The 19,282-nt window shown below is 39.9% G+C and overlaps 2 protein-coding genes across 2 annotated transcripts; both read right to left on the minus strand.

The window, feature by feature from the left end:
* Nucleotides 1-3,203: 3,203 nt before the first annotated feature.
* On the minus strand, nt 3,204-10,411 carry LOC124880270 (protein phosphatase 1K, mitochondrial-like). The gene is made up of 9 exons (XM_047385298.1): nt 10,271-10,411; nt 9,126-9,255; nt 7,613-7,789; nt 7,271-7,443; nt 7,091-7,191; nt 6,784-6,949; nt 4,984-5,128; nt 4,679-4,813; nt 3,204-3,918 (listed from the first exon to the last, which is right to left on the minus strand). The coding sequence occupies exons 2-9, from the start codon at nt 9,234-9,236 to the stop codon at nt 3,787-3,789; spliced, it is 1,140 nt and encodes a 379-aa protein (XP_047241254.1). The 5' UTR covers nt 9,237-9,255; nt 10,271-10,411; the 3' UTR covers nt 3,204-3,786.
* A 3,093-nt stretch (nt 10,412-13,504) lies between these two features.
* On the minus strand, nt 13,505-17,487 carry gprin3a (GPRIN family member 3a). The gene is made up of 3 exons (XM_047386518.1): nt 17,431-17,487; nt 15,362-17,197; nt 13,505-14,700 (listed from the first exon to the last, which is right to left on the minus strand). Exons 2-3 carry the CDS (start codon nt 17,136-17,138, stop codon nt 13,505-13,507), a joined length of 2,973 nt encoding a protein of 990 aa, XP_047242474.1. The 5' UTR covers nt 17,139-17,197; nt 17,431-17,487.
* Nucleotides 17,488-19,282: the final 1,795 nt, after the last annotated feature.

Consider the following 19,282-nt stretch of genomic DNA (forward strand, 5'->3'; position numbering starts at 1 on the left):
CTCATTAGTTTAATTGATTAACAACTTATTAACTGGTAATCAATACGATTCAATTCAATTCAATTTTATTTATATAGTGCCAATTCACAACACATGTTGTCTCAAGGCACTTCACAACAGTCAGGTACATACATTCCAATTAATCCTAACAACTGAACAGTGCAGTCAGAGTTAGTTATTTATTCAAATTGGATAAAAAGTTTTTCTATCTAAGGAAACCCAGCAGATTGCATCCAGTCAGTGACTTGCAGCATTCACTCCTCCTGGATGAGCATGTAGAGACAGTGGACTGTCACTGGCATTGACTTTGCAGCAATCCCTCATACTGAGCATGCATGTAGCGACAGTGGAGAGGAAAAACTCCCTTTTAACAGGAAGACAGGATAATTGGACAGGATAATTGGTAGAGGGTGAGCATTAAGTTGTTGTCAGCAGAAGCTCGGACGATTCCCCTCTCCAGAAAGGTGTCACAGGTAGACACAGAGCCAGGCCAGGTGTAGCTTCTAGGAAGAGAATAGAGAGAACAAAGTTAAAAGCTGAAATAACAGCAAATAATGCAAAACTGGAGAGTAGTATGAGAATGTTGCAGAGAGAATGATACTGCTCATTATGTCCTCCAGCAGCCTAAACCTATAGCAGCATAACTACAGAGATAACTCAGGATGATCTAAGCCACTCTAACTATAAGCTTTATCAAAAAGGAAAGTTTTAAGCCTAGCCTTAAAAGTAGACAGGGTGTCTGCCTCACGGACCAAAACTGGGAGCTGGTTCCACAGGAGAGGAGCCTGATAACTAAAGGATCTGCCTCCCATTCTACTTCTAGAGACTCTAGGAACCACCAGTAAACCTGCAGTCTGAGAACAAAGTGCTCTGTTAGGAACATATGGAACAATCAGATCTCTGATGTATGATGGAGCTAAATCATTAAGGGCTTTATATGTGAGGAGGAGAATTTTATATTATACTCTGGATTTAACAGGGAACCAATGAAGGGAAGCTAAAATAGGAGAAATATGATCTCTCTTTTTAATTTTCATCAGAACTCTTGCTGCAGCTGATTTCTTTTGACTTGCCAATAGTTAGGAATACTAACGTCCAGCCTTGAAGTAAGAAATGCATGGACCAGGTTTTATGCATCACTTTGGGACAGCATATTTCTAATTTTGGCATTATTTTGAATGTGAAATTTGTACACATTGATACTGCCATAGTGATTGTGTAATATGATATATTGTGTTCTAATATTTTAGCTGGACAACTTTTGTGTTGGCACAAACTATGCATTTAATGTAAACAATTAAAACTAAAATTTTTGATAAGCTAATGATATGATTAAAATGTATTAGAAAATATATAATAAGTCCTATCATAAGGAGATGGAAAAAGTTTACAATATTTTTTGGCAGCACTTTTGAGTCCTCAAGTTGGAAACAAATATCAGATGTGCTAACTCCAGTTAAATTCCCTAACGATTTTTTCCCCAGATGTGGCTTTTTAGGCATGTTTAGGACAGATGTAGACCAATACAGGGCGCCAGTACACTGTTTATTTCAAATACAAGCTTACGCGTTATTTCTTACACAGATTCCTTTTATGGAGTTGAACCAAGAATCAGCCATTGCACTGTGCTTAACACAACAAGTACTTTAGTTATTTAGTTTAAATAACTGGTTTTCAACAATCAGACAGGAAATGGGCAGAGACAGAAGGGGGTTTGGTTTTAAGGTCAGGAATTCCTGGACGGCTGCATCAATATCTAATAGATTCAGTATATGAGACCCGCTCTACCTCTACACCATGCACAACCCCAACAAGTTACCTTGAACACAAGGGATTTGTTTACTCCATTTCCTCAAATGTCATCACTTTAAAGCTCTGAAATACAACCTGGTATTTACCAGAACAACCGCATGACTACCAGCCCACACACCAACTAACAGAGCAGCATTTCATGAAGGTCAGCACACACATGCAGTCCCTCAGAGGTTTCCTAGGTGCAGTTATGGTGTGGAAGGTGTGTGCTGGTCACACCTCCTGGTCATGTGAGAGAATTCAGCTAAGCTTGATGGTTTCTATATTTACCTTCTAACATCTGAACCCCTCACTGGATTTGAGAATCCTGCAACGTGATTGGACGTCTAAGGAGGGTCAGCAAGTAGTCAACCAGGAGAAAGTTCATGATAAACCTTATATCTGTGAGCCAAATGTTTAAACCAACACCACAGTAATTATTTTTAAATACACAGCAGACATTTTCTGTTTAGGTCAGTTTGGATTACCAGAACTATTTATATTAGCCAAAAGCCAAAATAATCAGACCGAAATGTGAACCTCCACAAGTCTTTTTCATCCTTAGGTACAATTTCCAGATGCCTGAAGGTTCCATGTTCATTTTTTTCAAATAGTAATATAAACATTATTGCGACATCCAGTCGTCGGACCGTTCAGGAAGCGTTTTCCAGAGATAACATGTATTGCTGCGAAATGTGTGACTCAAACAAAAAATAAAGACAATACCTTGAGAAGGTGCTGGCTGAAGCTGGTAAGAGAGTGTTTTTATCCACAGTAACACCAGTCCTGGAACAACATGGGTTGAAAGGTCACTCAGCCAGGAAGAGGCCATTACTCCAGAAGCAACAAAAGGCTACATTACAGTTTGCAAACAAACTCCTTAATTTTAAAACTATAATTTATGTTTCCTCTTGTTGTCTGCCTCCATTTTCCTTCACCAGCTGTTCTTGTGGGCTTCCAGGTCAGATCTTGTCTGGTGATGTTAGAAGGGGGCTTTCCTAGAGTATGGCCAATTCATGGCCATACTCTACGAATCTTTAGAGTATTGTCTTCTGAACAGAACCAAAGGTTGTTGCTGATCTCCTCTGGCCAGCAAATGTACAGCATCTTTGAAGGCATCTGTTGACAAATGTTTGCAGCTGCAGTGACTTCATGAATGTGACTGTTGTCCTCCCAAGTCTTGTCTCCATATGGAAGTACTGTATTGTCAGTATTACATGTGAGACCGAGCATGATGTGGTGAAGGAGCGAGCGCCCCATATATGGAGATAACAGTCTTCGACACAGACGCCAGGTGTTGAGATCTTTGCTGCTTTTCTTCTCTCTCTGCCCATTGATTACTGTCTATGAAACCTCAAAAAAAACACATTTGAACATCTGAAGAAAATAAACACACTAAAAATGTATGTTTATCTGTTTAACTTGTTAAACTTTATTATTTTACAGCGTCAAAGGTTAGGAGTCAAAGTCTGAAGGTGGACATCAATACATCGAGTCAAACATCTAATTGTATTTCATCATTTCAACAAAAGGTTTGTTGGCGACAAAAACAATCTGCTTTCATTACTATTTCTTTATTTGTGAGAGGCTGAAACATTTCCTTTCCTCTTTATAATTTTACACATTTCTGCTATTCTGGAGGTTTCATTTAAAATGAACAGAATGACAGTGACAGCATGCCTGCTGTCACTTAGAAGGAAATGCATTAAATATACTAAAATGTTTTCTCTAAATGCAAATTATATGATAAGAGAAAGCTGATGTACGGGACAAACACGGCAGTAAATCTCTCTATATGTACAACTTTTATTATTTTACACTCTATTTACAGGGTTGACTACTTAGCTGGGAACAAGCATGATGACCGCTGGTGGGCACCAGTTAGTTTGGATGCATTCATGAGCGGTGTTATACATAATTTAAGGTACTCTGGGTTACTTAAAGTCAAATTAGGATAATAGTCTCAGCTCTGTCATGTTTCATGTATGTTTTTGTCTACGACCATCTGCCACTTGAAGCGAAGTTCCTGCTCATGCTGTAGTTGGTGGTGGAACTTTTATGTTTCCCCCAGGCTCCAAACGGGATGATGACGATGGTTGCATTGTCCTCTGAGCCATACTGCAGGGCCTGAAATAAATATTTTATACACTTATTTGGGGATATAGACATTCATTTGCCACTAAAATGCTGGTATGTGTCATAATCCTGTAAAAAACATCTATATATATATATATATATCTATAGATATAAAATGGTGTAATGGTGTTCCACAGGGAGTATAACTCAGCCCACTATTACTGTTCCTGGTGTCCCCCTTAAAAAGTTTTATTTCGATGATGACACATATCATCTTATATTGCCCCCCTGTACAGCAAACAGGTTGATGACCGGCCGACTTCGTTTGTGATACAAGTCATAACCAAATCACATAATCTGATCTCTAACAGAATCTAAGATAGTTTAAATATACCTTCCAGAGTACAAAAACCACTTGCCAATATTTATTAAACAAAGATTAAGCAAAAAATGCAAACTATAAATGTATAAACACATAAACGCCTAGAAGTAAAATAAATGTACTTCCTTTTCACAACGACTGTAAATGTGTCACAGTTTCCTTTTAAGGAGTGTGGTTTGCTGGTTACTAGGTGTATTTTATGATGTAGTAGATCTCAGATTTTAGTTGGGACCATGTCTGATATTAGTAACAACACAGGTTGAAGCTCAGTTATTCTCAGTCTAGAGAAAATTAAGTCTCATTATCTTGACAGATGATACTGTTTTCTCTACAGTTCATTGCACATGTATACAGAAATGAATTGGGTACAGAAATAAATTGCCAGTTGTATCTATTCTTTTCTGAAATTTTGCTTTATTAATTGTCTACCTGCTGAGAGATGACCTCTGCTGCTTCGGTGGGGTCTTGGCACTGGTTGATGACATCACAGATCTCCTGGTCACTCAATAAGAAGTTGATGCCATCTGTGGTCAAAGCCAGGAAGGAGTCGTTGGCATGTTGGACCTGCACAGATAGATGATGTGTATGTAAGCTAATTATCCAGTGGAATAATCTACCTAATAACACAGATACAAAAAAATACTCCAACAGAAGAGTAAGTCTGGGTTTTAAACCTCTGCAGATCCAAACTGACTCAGAACTGAGACCCCAGATAAATATGGGCCAGGACTCACAGAGAGTCGATGTGTTTCCGGCTCTGCAATGACACCACTGGATTTCAGGTGGAAGTCCCCAATGCTGCGCGTCATGGCGAGCCGCCCGTTAACATTTGCCTGACCAACACTGTTCCATGACAGGAAACCACCAAACCTCTGGATCCTGAATACAAAAACCAAACAGGATCGGTTATTTTCTGAGTAAAACTAGGCTAGACAGGTATTTGCACATTCAACTCACTGGTTGTGTGTTACTTTGGTTCTGTTTGCATTTTAAGAGCATCTGCGTTTCTTATCTATAAGGGACTGGTTTGTTCAGAGAGAAGTCCATCCATCCATCAACAATCCATTGTCTTGCAAAAGTAAGAGCAGCCCCAGTGGAGTCCATCTCACACTGGAAACTAAGTCGAGTTTGGTTATAAAGGAACTGGATTAGCCGTAAAAGTTAAACCCCCATATTTCCTCAGCATTCCCAACAAACTCTCTATAACCATACATAACAATTAATTATTCAAGTTACTAAATGCAGACATTCAGTTTAAAACTCTTAAATATATTAAATCTAAAGAAGATCGACGGGGTACAAACTCTTAAAGAATAAAACCACCACTTGAAGCTGACCAGTTTACAGTGTTTAGCTCAGCTGGTTTCCTGTTACAGATACTGCAGGAGTTAGACCAGGTCAAAGCAGGCTGCAGTGGAAATTTAACTTTACTCATCCTGAAGAAGGCAAACTGTTCCACTAGTCAGACGCTAAGCAGCTCTTAATCCCCCCTGTTATAAAACGTAAATGTAAAGAGCTTCAAACCATTTCTTTAGGTGTTGAAGCTAAATCTAATTAAACATTTATTTAAATAACTATAACTTATTTAAAACAAAACACATTAGCAGCTTTATATCAGTCACACATATTTAGTATCTCTGTAAAGTACTTGTGGTCTGACCTGCACTAAACGGTGAACCCCTTTGATTGATGTCCACAGCTGGATGGAGGCTCGCTCTGCTGTTACATAACACCAGCTGCTTTTAGCTGAAGGGAATCCCAAACCTGTGGACCTGCTCTGATTTCAACTCCTGGATGAGCTCCATGAATGTGGACTTCCACACTATTTATACCCAACGAGCTGTTGGACTGTTTGGAAAACTGTGTCGTTGCTCTGTTTGCTCTGAGGCTGCAGCTCTTCATGGCAAACCCCAACACCAGAAAACAATAAAGGGGAATACATGATCAGCACACTGGGTCTGTTTGCAAACACTCTGATCAATTAGCTATCCCATAAATATCCAGGAAGCTCCCCATATGTAACAAGATGATACTTTATAAGAGCCATGTAGGTATCCCACCTCCTGGCAAGTTTCACATATGTGTACCGCTTTGGTAACTCATAAGAACCCTGAAGTAACACGATAGACACCCAATCAGTGCCTCATAGATACCAAGTTGGTACCTTATAAGTTCCCTGTATGCATCCCATTGATAGCTAGTAATTATCCTATGGGTACCATGATGGTCCTTAATAATGAGCTGTAGGTATGCCCCATATACCCGATAATAGCCAGTAAGAACTATATTTGTACCATTTAAGTACCCTGTAGATGTCCCAAAGGTACTCAGTAAAAATTCTGTAAGTACCCCACTGGTACCTCACAAGTAGCCTGGAAATATGCCATAAATGCCCAGTAAGTACCCTATAAGCACCCTGCTGATATGCTGTAAGTACCGTATAGGTACATAGTAACTCAAATAAGTACCAAAAAAGACGGCATAGGAACTTATTAAAGCAAGGTAACATAGTAGTATTAAAAGGCCTCGTGTACCGTTTTCTCTCGTCTTTGCGGTCTGGTGTATGGTCTTTGGTGAGCTTGTTGGCATGTCCCTTCCTGCACAGCATCGCCCGACTGTCACCGACGCTGCCAACCACCAGCTCAATGCCACCTTGTAGCAGAGCAACTGTTGCTGTTGTACCTGACCTTAGTAATGAGGCTGCAATGGACAATAGGCAGAGATTAAACCATTACTGTGTAGTAATTCAAATTTCTAAACAGAATTTGGTTTGAAACCCTATTTTTTTCATGTGCATCTAATATAAAGTTTCAGAATAAATGATTTAGTAAAATATCTTACTGTTGTTGAAGTAGCTCAGATGTGTGTGTAGAGCTTTATCAGCATCTAAGAAAGCTTTGTTTAAAACTTTCTCAAGATCATCCTCCTCCTCCAAAGCGTCTCTGTAGCAAAACACTCCGGTGTTTATAAAATATGGTGGTTAAGATGCCATCTTTTAAAGTTAACTGAAGTTTATTCAACCTGATACATTTCTCCATGAAGGTGCAGCAGTAGTCGGCAGCATGTGGCCCACCATGGCCATCAAACACGGCAAAGTACAACAGGTTGTCATGGATACGGGCGATACGGAGTCGGTCCTCATTCTGCTTCCGAAGACCCAAAACAGATGCACTGCCAACCCGGGACAGACTGATCTGAGAGGAAAACAAATATTTACCTTCATCTTCTGGATTACACCAACAATGCTCTAATAGGTTTGACATCCGTCCTTTTACGACTCTGTTTTATCAACTCTAATTTCATCCATTAGTCGATTAAGAAGTTCAACCATCTATTTATTCATTAATCTAATGGACCGCTTACCTGTGGAATGGGTTTTCCGTAACGGATACTAGAAGGCAGTAATATGGGTTCTTCTATCCGGTTGTCCCAAATACCAAATGAGTCCCATGTCACCGGCTGGCCACTGCCGTCACTGTCAAACCTGACCGACCCGCTGGCCCGTCGTACACCCACCAACCCCAACAACGGTCCACCAACCTGCATAAAATTATAGAAATTCCTGCTGTAAAGAAAATATTAACTACTCTGAAATGCTATAGATATTCAAATAATGTATTAACTATTTAATGATTACAAGACCTGTTTAAGAAATTATAATTTTGTCTATGTTCCCACTGAATAAGTCACACCTTATAACACCGCCTGGTCTCCGTATTCAGTACCTACTCCAAAGGTAACCAATAAGAACTCCTTAAGTATAGAGCAAATATCTAGTAAGTATACTTTAAATACCCGACAGTTAGCCTGGTCAATAGTATGTAAATCCTGGACAACAGGATGGTAACAATTCGCATCTCATAACAGAGCCTTCTGGGAACAATGTAGGTACTATTTAGGTCTCCACTAAGGACCCCATGTGTAATTACCCTATTTTGTGTAAGTATATATTCCAAAGGCACACCTTACACGTACCTGAAAGAACCCTTGTAAGTACTATGTAAGTACGAGCCCAGTGTATCGCATAGGCTCCCTGTTAGTACTCCATAGGTACCTTGAAAGTACCATACAGCTACTATGTGGGTACCACTTTTGCATCTATTAAGTTATATGCATGTACCCAATAGGTACTGCAGAGATACCCAGGTATTGAGTGGGTACCCTGTAAGCACCTTGCAGATTCACTGCTGTTACCATATAGGGACTCTTTTAAAAAATCCATGGGTAGAAAATCAGTACTTTGTAGGTTCAAAATGTGCTAAAAATTGCCTTGTAATACAACGTGGGTGCTCTGTCAGTGATTAAGTAAGTCAAGTAAGTAATAAGTATTTTATAATTGATCCCTGTAATGACCCTGAATGTACCATGCAAATATCCCTTTAGGTCTCCCAAAAGCACCTTGTATGTTTTGGGTGTTTACCCAGTAAACAGTATGTATGCAAGTAGTATGTTTGGCAACGACCAGGAGAAAAAGGTAAATTTCATTATACAGCCTGATCCCTGTAATGACTTAGAAGGCTTCATGTAAGTACCCTTCAGGTACCCCCAAAGGATCATATAGGTTACTCATAGAATCATTGTAAGTACTTTATAGGTACCTAGCATATTTGCAGTATATCCTGTAGACACCATTTAAGTACCCAATCAATGTATCCATTCTTGTATGCACGCTATGGGTGCCCTGTAAGTGTCCAGAAGGTTTTTTGGAGATAGCCATTTAGTACTACTATGTATCCTGTAGGTACCTTAAAGTACCCTGAGAGAACCCTCTCAGTGCCAGGGTGTAATATGCGTCAATGAATGACGTATTGTAGCTAAGGTTGTCTTAAATAATTCTCCTGAATGCTACACAATGCAACTGCATGGACATATTCACCTGCCCTGACTGTGTGGAGGCTTCCAGAGAGGACTGTACAGCGAGGAGGGTTCGTCTGGCCATGGAGAAGTGGCCACAGCGTAGAAGGTTGACCAGCACAGTAGACGACATGACTGACTGTCCTTAACAGCTGTAGAGATTTCACATGAAGGAATTAAACCTGAGCAAGTTGCACATTTCTGAAAAACATATAACTCATGACACCATCATTACTACAACCGTCTCTTTAATACAGCATCAAACCTCCAGCTTTTGCATATTTAGGGGTCTCTTATTTAGAGGGGGGAAGGATGAAAGAGGGCTGAAGTAGTTTTTTAGGTTGCTACTCCCTCGGTGTCCATTTCTCCTTCTGTGTATGTGTGTGTTCCACAAATAGACCTGTAGCTCGGCGATTTCACCCCTTATTTTCCCTGTCTGTCACCTACAACAGCCCCGGTTCTATAAATACTGACCTGTAACACCTCCCAGGAAAATGTAAAAACCTTTCAAATCAACAACTTTGGGTTTGATTTTAGAGTTTAAAAGCTGTATGTAAAACTGATCCCATATATGACAGATAACTCTGAACTTGTCACCTTTCTCTTCATTTTCTGGTGATGCAATCTACATTTTACATTTTAGGTTAGATCAAAACTCTGATGGTATTAAATACAGATCTCCTGCTGCTGACATGTTTGGACTGAAAATCACTCAGCGACAAACACCAGAGAAGTTTGTTATTGGTGAGCATGACCTTCACAACAGTGTACACATCAAAAACACATGTGCATTTAAGGCAGCATATTTTTGGAAAAACAGATTAAAACTTTGCATTTAATTATTTAATTAAAAATGTTTAGGAAACAGAACAAGTAATAAAATTAGAGAGAGCTTGACCAAGAAATTAAGAGATTATTCCCTATATTTATCTATATTTTACTTGCATTAGAAATAATCGTCTTATTATATGGCCACCAATTTTTTTGGCAATAGCTAAACATTAAGATTATTGCAATTATGACATTAAAATATCAACGCAAAAACTGAAAAAAATTTAAATAGTTTTTAAAAGTATGTTGGAGAATATAAAGAAAAAATCATTTCCAAACGTTTTGAAGTCAATATGACGGCAAAAAAAAAAACCCCAAAAAAACAGACGAACTCACCTTTTTACGTCATTAACTGGTAATTTCCGCCTCTTTCAGTTTCCTTGGCAACAGGTGCCCAGTGGCGGCCCTGAACAGTCAGTGGCGCTCGCGCTGTGACTCTGGAGGTCGCATTCAGCTGAACGGGGAATGGCTTAAACTGAGCGGAGAGGCGTCCAATCAGAGCACGGCACGTCCTGACGTCAGCCACGAACAAAAGGTGTAAGATGTTTTGGTTTCTTGAGCTTAATCGGGTCCAAATTACTCTTCCGGCCTTATTTTAATGAGTTTTCTTTATTCTTAAACAACCACAAAATAAATCAGATTTTGTGTGCAGAACCTTGTTTAGGAAATAAATATCATTTTGAGAGCCATGACCTCGATGAACAAAGCATTTCAAAAAGTTATTATTTAAAATAACTAGCAGAAGTTTACACCCTCTCATCATTAGCATGGATGTATTATTAATTTCTGGCTTTTATTGATTCCCCTGAGTGGAATGATTCTCCAGCAAACAAAAAATTCATATTAAGCACATGAATTTAATTTTGATTCAAACACCATGTTGCCTTGTAGCAAGAAAATCCTAGGTTTAAATCCCAACCTGGGGTCTTTCTGCACGGAGTTTGCATGTTTTCCTCATGCATGTGTGGGGTCTCTCTGGGTATTCCAACTTCCTTCCACCAGACCAGAATTATGTGTGTTAGGTCACCTAATCTCTCTAAATTGCCCTTAGTAGTGAGTGAGTGCAAGCATGGTGTCTCTGTGTCGCCCTGTGATTGACTGATAAACTGCCCTGGGTGTGCCATGCCTGTCATCCAATGACCACTGGAGATAAGCACCTGCCTTCCCAATTTGCAACCATACAAAAATAAATGGATATAACCAATGAATGCATGGTTTTAAACATCAGAAATTAAGGCTCAAATATTTCTCCCCTTTAATAATGGGATAAATGTCCCTTAGCAAGTTGCAGAGACACCAGACACTTCTCGTGGTTATCAACAGGCTTCTGGCATGCTTTTGTCTGGATATTTGTTCACTTGTTCAGAATTTATAACATTTATTTACATTGCTGACCAAGACTGAAACTCGTGCTCCAAAAATGATACCTTCAAGCTCAACTGAAATTTACCACTACATGGACAAGTCAGATACTTTCAGGGGATGCTTTCATGGTAGACTAAAGGCAACTTGTTTACCACAATGACATGAAGTGTATTGAAGAAATCAAGGTAAGTCTATCAACTGTTAAGCATGACAGTGGTAACATCATGCTGAGGGACAGATGCCAGTGATACTGCTGCACTGCAAAAAGTCGGAGGAATAATGATAAGAGAGGACTTCCTCCAAGTTCTTCAACTTCACCTTAAACCAACAGCTAGACGGTTGAAACTTGGACCCTGGAGGTTATGGACAACATGTAAAGGATTAATCAACTAATAAAATGCTGACATAAACCTGAAACATTAGGTTGTTTTTTTTACCACAAAGGTTAAGCCTTACATGTTCCCCAAGTGGACCAGCTTTATGAAATCAATCTGAAATCAAAGTTACTTGAACTGCCAAGAAAAAACTCTTTTCAAAATAAGAACTTATTTTACAAATTTAAAACTAACAGGCCAAAGATACTTGACTTAAAACTGATTGACTTAAAACGAGCTTGATTTAATTAAATATTACCCTCCATACAGTCTGTGTGTTCTTATGTGCCTGTGAATAAAATATTGTGGAGTTTCCATTGTTAACATGAGCATGAATTTAATGTTTCTGAATAATTTAAATAATGGATTCAGCTCCATCAGCAGCATCCACAGGAGGAGGAGGAGAAGGAGTTACAAAACAGGGGGGAGGGCTTCAAGAAGAAGAGGAGATGAAGAGGAAGGGGACCAGAGTCTGAAATATAATGAAACAAAACAATTAGACGGAACACATATATGAATATCAAAAGAACCATTACTGTTAGATCAGCAGCTGGAAAGTGATGTTTAACAGAGGAAGAACAAAAAATGAAAGATGAAAAGTAAAAAATAAACATGAAGACTTTAAAAAATGAAAGAAAAAGGAGGAAAGTTATGTGCAAAATAGAATAACACCTGCAAAAAGTGGAAAATACAAAGGAAACAGGAGGCAAGGAAAGAAACTGAAACAATGAGAAGTAAAAAGAAAATTAGACAATTTAGACAAGAAAGAGATTGACAGAAACGCTGAAGGAGAGAAGAAGAAAATGAAAAATAACATATGCAACAAGGAACGACAAGGAAAATAAGGAGTGAACATAAATAAAGACAGGAACAACTGAAAGTAACAAAAATAGGAGAGAAAAGGAAAATTAAGTTGAAAGAGAAAGAATCAGAAATTGGTAAAAAAAACAAGGCAATTGAAATAAAGATAAAAATGAAAAGGAAAGGAGAAGAAAGAGAACAGACAGAAAACGAGGAAAGAAAATGACTTTATAACTCCTTAGCAAATAATCCCCCTCTGACTGGAAGCTTTTTGTTCTGCTCTGTGCTTGAGTGCTTTGTGCAGAGTTTCACAAAAAAGAAACGGGATGAAATATTTACCAGCAACAGAGGTACTGTCCTCTCAGCTCCACGTCAACAGCCTATGCAGCTCAAAACTCAATCTGTAACGCTACAAAACCGAGGTACCGACCCATTCTGCTGTGTGAGGAAATCCTAACACACCTAAATGTGTGCTAAACATCACAAGATGAGGACTACATATTGTTAGGACGTCCTACTTTATTATTACAAACAAAGGGCCATACTCTGTTCTCCTAACAGAAGAGGGAACAAGTCTTAGTGATTTCACTTACTTCTTTGACATATGAGACACTGTAGCCAAATATTCCTTTTTAGGCACATTTGATCGAAGATCAAAGTGCTAAAACTTACATTTTCCACATGAATTTAAGGGTGTATGGGGGAAGTATGAATTTACTTAGCAAAAATCAACAAAACTGTGTTTTATTGGATTAAATTACAAATAAAGTGATATTTCTCCCTAAATGAGGAGCAAATGTCTGAAGACTGAAGGTATGAATCCTGAACTGTTCTGACCTGACCACCTTGTTGAGGTTGGACCCAGTTTGTAGAAGGTTATTTTTCCAAACAGTGGTTATGTTGGCTAATTAGTTTATGTGTATTTAAAACAAACATGGGAAATATTAGGGGTGTTTTACAGTTTGCTTGATCTAAATCCATCTTGAATTAATTAAGATCATGTGTTTGAACTCTGTGAACTTCGTGGATCTCAGTCTGCCACAGTTGACGCCTTGATGCAGCAACCCAGAAACCTTCTCCGTCTCTTCTTCAGCTTGTATCGCGTGAAGCTGCTGTTGGAACAGATGGACTTCCTAAGTATCCAGTTGCGTCTCTCCTGCTCCCGAATCTTCATCTCCAGGTGGGACTGGATGGTGGTGCCCAGAGATTCCAGGTCTACAGAGGCGCCGTAAACCTCCCACGTCATCCCTTGTTTGTCCCACAACACCTCCAGAGGTTTTTCTGTCTTCCCTTCAAATCCATCCTCTTCTGCTTTGTTGGGTTGTCGTTTCTCTTCATCTTCGTTTTCGTCTTCCCTGATGCTGTCAGTGCTCACATCTGGATTGTGGTTTTGTCCAAGCTCCAAAATGAGGGTGGGGTTTTGCTGTAAGCTGTAAGTGTGCAAACATGCAGGGAGGGAACCCGCCTTGTCAGGAACATTGTAGGGAAGCATTGTTTGGCTGCATAGCTCAATCTCAATCTGGCAGACATGTTTAAGGGGTGGGTTGCAGCTCAGCGATGACTGACAGCTGGGGGAACCAATCAGGGAGGAAGTAGGAGGTCCCCATTGGAGGCTGGGGCTTGTAGAGGCAGAGCGCTCGACCACTTCCACCTCCACCTGAACGCCCACCTCTTTCTGCCTCCCTGGATGTTTATGGAGTCTTTGAGCCAACTCAGTTTTGACTGCAATCTCTTTGACTTTCTTCTTGGTTGGCATATGAGTGGAAGAAGAAGAAAGAGGATGAAGGGGTGATGAAGGATTCGCTTCATTCTTTTTTCCACGAACCTGCTTTTTCTGCTTTGGCTCCCTTGATGCCCAAGGCGATGAGATGATATTTGTTTCTCCAGGGTGACCATCTTTGGTCAGGAGGATATCCGGTTTTCTCCTATCATCTCCTGACAGACATCCATCCCCATCATTCTTGGCCTCTGGGGATTCCCCAAGCCCTCCTTGAGTATTCACCTTACTCTCAGCAACTTTTGAATGCTCCTTGTCAGCATTAGTACCTGGTTTTGTGATTGAGTCAAAGGTAAGACCCCGAGTCAGACTAGAATTTTGAGATGAACTGCCGGGATTTCTCTTCATAACTGCAGAAGCTTCAGAGGTAAATGCGAATCCATCCAACATCTTTGAGGTCACCATAGGTCTGGCTTTAGGACTGGAAGAAGCCAAGGGGGCCAGGATACCTGAAATAACACACCGAGAAGCAAAAACAAAGAAGTAGATGGTCTGTTGACAGAGAGGTAAACGCAACAGTCACTCTGTTCTGATAAAGTTGTAAAGCGCTGTCTCAGTGTTTGCCGATTTATATTAAAGATTTAATATGCAGGATGTAGTAACCTCTACTGGTAAAACCCTAAAACTGAAACCTGTTACGTCAATTTATTTTCTTACAAAAACTGCTTTGACTGCTTAGAAAAACCTAAAAGACTCCCTATAGACTAACGGTTTTGCTCTAGCACATCATGGCGGTGCAACATGGCTGCCAAGCTAATGTTCCAGAGCGAAATCAAAGGCAAAACCCAGAGGCATTTCTACCAGCTGTCATACTCCTTCAATACTTGGATCTAGAGTTTCCCTGAACAATTGCATGGCCTCTGGCAAGACAGTGCCTCTGTAAGCACTTCAGATGTTAGTAGCTTAGGAGACCGAGACTCTATACCAACATGTCAAAACAGTAATACAGTCATAAGTTCCCATTCAGTGAGTTTCAGGTGAAGAAGACCCTGCAGGTCTAAAAGGAGAAGGTCACTCCACTCCCTAAAACCTCTGCTTTGTAAATAACTATACGTTTGTGGTTGAAAGTTTTACCGTGCCTCTGTAGTATTTTGACAATTTGATTGTTACCTGGAGAGAAACTTGGACTCTTCTGGTTCTCCCCGTTTGATCCAGTTAAAGTAGAAGCAAAGCCTTTTCCAGTACTGGATCCTGGATTCGGACTAGTTGATACCAGAGAGTGCCTCAAAGCGGAGGACAAATCAGTGAGCGTTGACTTTGAACCGGACCAAACTTGTCCACACCTTGATAAATCGAACTGATTTTTAGGATTTAAACTGGGCCCAACAGTAGAGCCTGCAGTCTGGATGCTTCCGCTAGAGGTGGAGGATAGGGAAACACGTCCAAGAAGGTCCATATTGAAAGCAGAGGCCTGCAGGGTAGCAGGAGAACTTGACTGAGTAATGCCTGGCTTAGAATCAGAACCCGAGGCAGTTTTGATTTTGGGATCAAAACTTGCTTCAGAGTTTTGAAGAAGTTTGGAGTCATGGTTGTTGTTTGAACCTGGCACCGTTTTGGAATCAGCAATTTCCTCAGAACTTTGGTGGCTTTTCTTCATCCTGGTTTCCGTTGGTGCTTTTGGGTCATGTATGTCTCTGGAACCAATCCTAAACTTTGGCCTAGTTTTGGAGCTCTGGAGTGTTTTAAAATCCAAGCTCTCTCTAGAGTCCAAACTGCTTTTGGAGGCACTGCTGCTTTTGCAATCCAGTGCATCTTTGGACCCAGTATGAGATCTTGATTTAGAACTGGCTTTTGAATCCAGGCTGTCTTTGGATCCTTTTGTTGCTTTGGACTTTGCTCTAGATTTGAGAGTGATTTTGGATCCAGAAGCAACATTTAAATCTTTAACATGAAGATTCTCCTTTGACCCTGATACGATACTGTTTCTGGTCCTGGTGGTTTTAATTTGTGTGGATGATTTCTGACTCTGAGACGTTACTTGGGGGGGGGTAGTCCTGAGCAATGCTGATTCTGTTTTCTCTTTGTGAGAACTTCCTGGGGTTATGAAAACACCTTGTCTTCTGGAGTCATCCCCAGTGTTTTGGTCGGAAGCAGTAATCAAGTTTACAGGGTTAGGATCTGTTTTCTTGGTTTTGGTCATCATTGTTGGGGTCCGATAGGTCGGTCGTGGACTGATACTGCTTTCATCTCCTTTTTGAATGGGGCCCTTTGGGCTTTTAAGCAGCTTCAGTGTTTTTGATGGTGTCTCGTGGTGAATCTCGTTTCCAGCTTCATCTTTCCTGTTTGATTGCACCTTAAGGTTTGGGGATACATTGTTTGCAGAGTTAGTTGTCGGTTTAGGCGTCAGCGCAGTTGCAGATTCTGCTTTAGGTGTTTCAGTTTTGACTTTTTCTGTAGATCTTTGGCTGCTGTTCAGCTTCACACCTTTTGGTTTGGGACTCAGTACTGATTTGTCATGCATTTGTATCTCGGGTGTAGAAGAATGCTTAATGTTTGGAGATTTAAGCTGCTGGTCGGATTTGTTTTTCACAGTCATCTGAGCTGTTGGTGAGCTGGAAATGGTTGGGATTTTGCTCCTTAGTTTTTCATCTGGTAATGAAATTGTATTAAAATCTGCAGCTACTGCTCTCTTATCGCCAGGGTTCCCCCCTCGTTTACTTTTCTCTTCCTTTTTACTCCCAGAATGTATCTTTGAGGTCTCTTTGGTGGGGCGAGGATTACTCAGCGAGCTCAGATTAAGGTTGAGGTTGAAGTTTGGCTCCGTCCCCCAGCTAGCATTGGGATCCGTGTTTACAGGAGTATTTGAAGGCTCCACTTCCACAGAAACATCACAATCCAACTGGAGAACATCCTTTCTTCGTTTTGTGATATTTGTGGTTGTGGACATTGTTATGATTCCTATTCGATCAGCAAAAGATCTGACCGAATCCCAACAAACACGTGAGCCTGGTTTGACAAATGGTGACAGAAGAGATGAAAATTACAAACTTCAAGCAATTAGACTACAACTATTGATGTTTGCTGAATTTAATATTTTTGCAATTATTCCATCATAAAATAGTTACCTAAGACTCAAGACATGTGACTACATATCTGACCATCATGTAGTCCCTGACCAATAAAATCTTTCATAATCTACAACAAAAGCTCTTTCAGAAATACATTTGTTATATTCGTACCTATTCAGGCTTCATAGAAATCAGCGCCGGTGGACAGAAGCAGAGGTTGACGCTGGAAGTCCTGCCCGGTAGAAAGCAAATGTTCTGCCGCTCTCTGTTTTGTTTCTCCTCACTGCTCCAGAGGAGGCAGCAGTGAATAAATTAATAACAATGAAGGAGAAGAGAGTTGCTTTTGCTCCTCCTCTTCTTCTGTCTTTTCTCCATTATTCATCTTCTTAAAGCACCTATATATTAAGGTTTCTAATGCTGTGGCAATGATTCCCCTCCTGATTCTCCTCCAAGTTTTTTCTACTTGAAGACTGGTTAGAAATGATGTGAAGTCTTTAACATCCAGTTACTGGAGCTCAGCTGGGTCTTTTCTGTGACATTTTTCTGGTGAAGCTCAGGGGGCCCTGTGACTCTTTGGGCCCCTGGCAGTAAGTCCCTGTAGCCCAAGCAGTCCAGTATGGTACCGCTGTCCAGATGATGTGAGAAAAGGGATACTTTGTGTTCAGATGAAGAAAAGTGATTTTCCTGATATTTCATAATGTGACTTTTCTCTGCACCATTCAGTTTTGCTTTTTAGCCAGAAGCATGAGTTGATTTCTCAGTTAATGCACATTATGATGAAAACATCTACCATGGCAAAGATACTATTCATAATAAATAACGAATCCAAAACTGCTTGAGAATGGCTAGACGCAGGTGTGGAGACACCTCACCTTTAGAAAAAGTACTTTACTTTCAACTAAATATGCTATAATAAATAGTATTTTTCTCTGTTTTTTCAAAGGCGATAAGGCGTATCTTTAATAATGCATAAAAGCTAAAAGATGGTTTGTTATGTGAAGGAAGCTACATGGTCAACTGATAAGGAGGCGGCCACTTGACTGAGTGAGGATGCATGTAATCCTGCATGCTTGGATATGGATATGGAGACTGAGCAGCAGAACCGTCAGGGAAGCACAGCTTAGAACTGACCTGCAAGGAATGACTACACAGACCAGGGCCTGTATTCACAAAGACTCCAAACACTAAAAGTAGCTCCTATTGATGTCATTCTAAGAAAAACGTAGAATTTCTCGAATTCTAGGATAGTTCTTAGAATTTTCCCTCGGGAAGATAAAAGTTATTCATGAAGCACCTTAGACCTTAATATAGCTAACGTGAGAAGATGTTAAGAGTAGTGAGGAGGACTTATAGTGAGCCTAAGAGTGTCCTAAGCAGAGAAAATGGTGGAAAGACCGAGAGAAAGGAGAGATATTCTCCTACAATGAACAACAGAGAATTAATAAAACTCTATGGGCTCCATGGTGCAGGGATCCATCCCCTAAACAGTTGAATAAATGAACTTCTACAATCATACAATTATTAATATAGAGATTAGATTAACCTCATCATCCCTACTAGGGGGAAATTAAATAGTTTCAGCAGCAGGACAGGTTAAAGGTGCACCTCTGGTAAGTTAGAGTTTAGTTTTTTTAGAAGTTAGTTTTTTAAACTTGTAGAAAGCAATACTAGTACTGCTTTAAAAAAACATGTTCTGCATCTGAATAAACACCTTCATGACATCCTCAGTCAAATATCAGATGCCTCCTGCATGGAATAAAATATAATCTTGGTTCATTTATGTCATGAGGAAGATTTTTTGCACAAGCCTCTATAATACTACAAGTTGAAAACTGTTATGTTTCATTGTGCGGTTGCAGGTAAAGGCACGAGTTTCAGATTCATTAATTCATGTGGTAATTTATTTGAATTAAGTTTATGGAGAAAACAACATAGCTTCTTGTTTTTACATCTGATCACAAAACTTCCTCCGATATAAATTTTTAGTAAGATGTCTGCTGAACAAAAAAAGAAAAGCTGCTTT

Source organism: Girardinichthys multiradiatus, chromosome 14, assembly GCF_021462225.1.
Source record: "Girardinichthys multiradiatus isolate DD_20200921_A chromosome 14, DD_fGirMul_XY1, whole genome shotgun sequence".
In the NCBI taxonomy this organism is placed as follows: Eukaryota; Metazoa; Chordata; class Actinopteri; order Cyprinodontiformes; family Goodeidae; genus Girardinichthys; species Girardinichthys multiradiatus.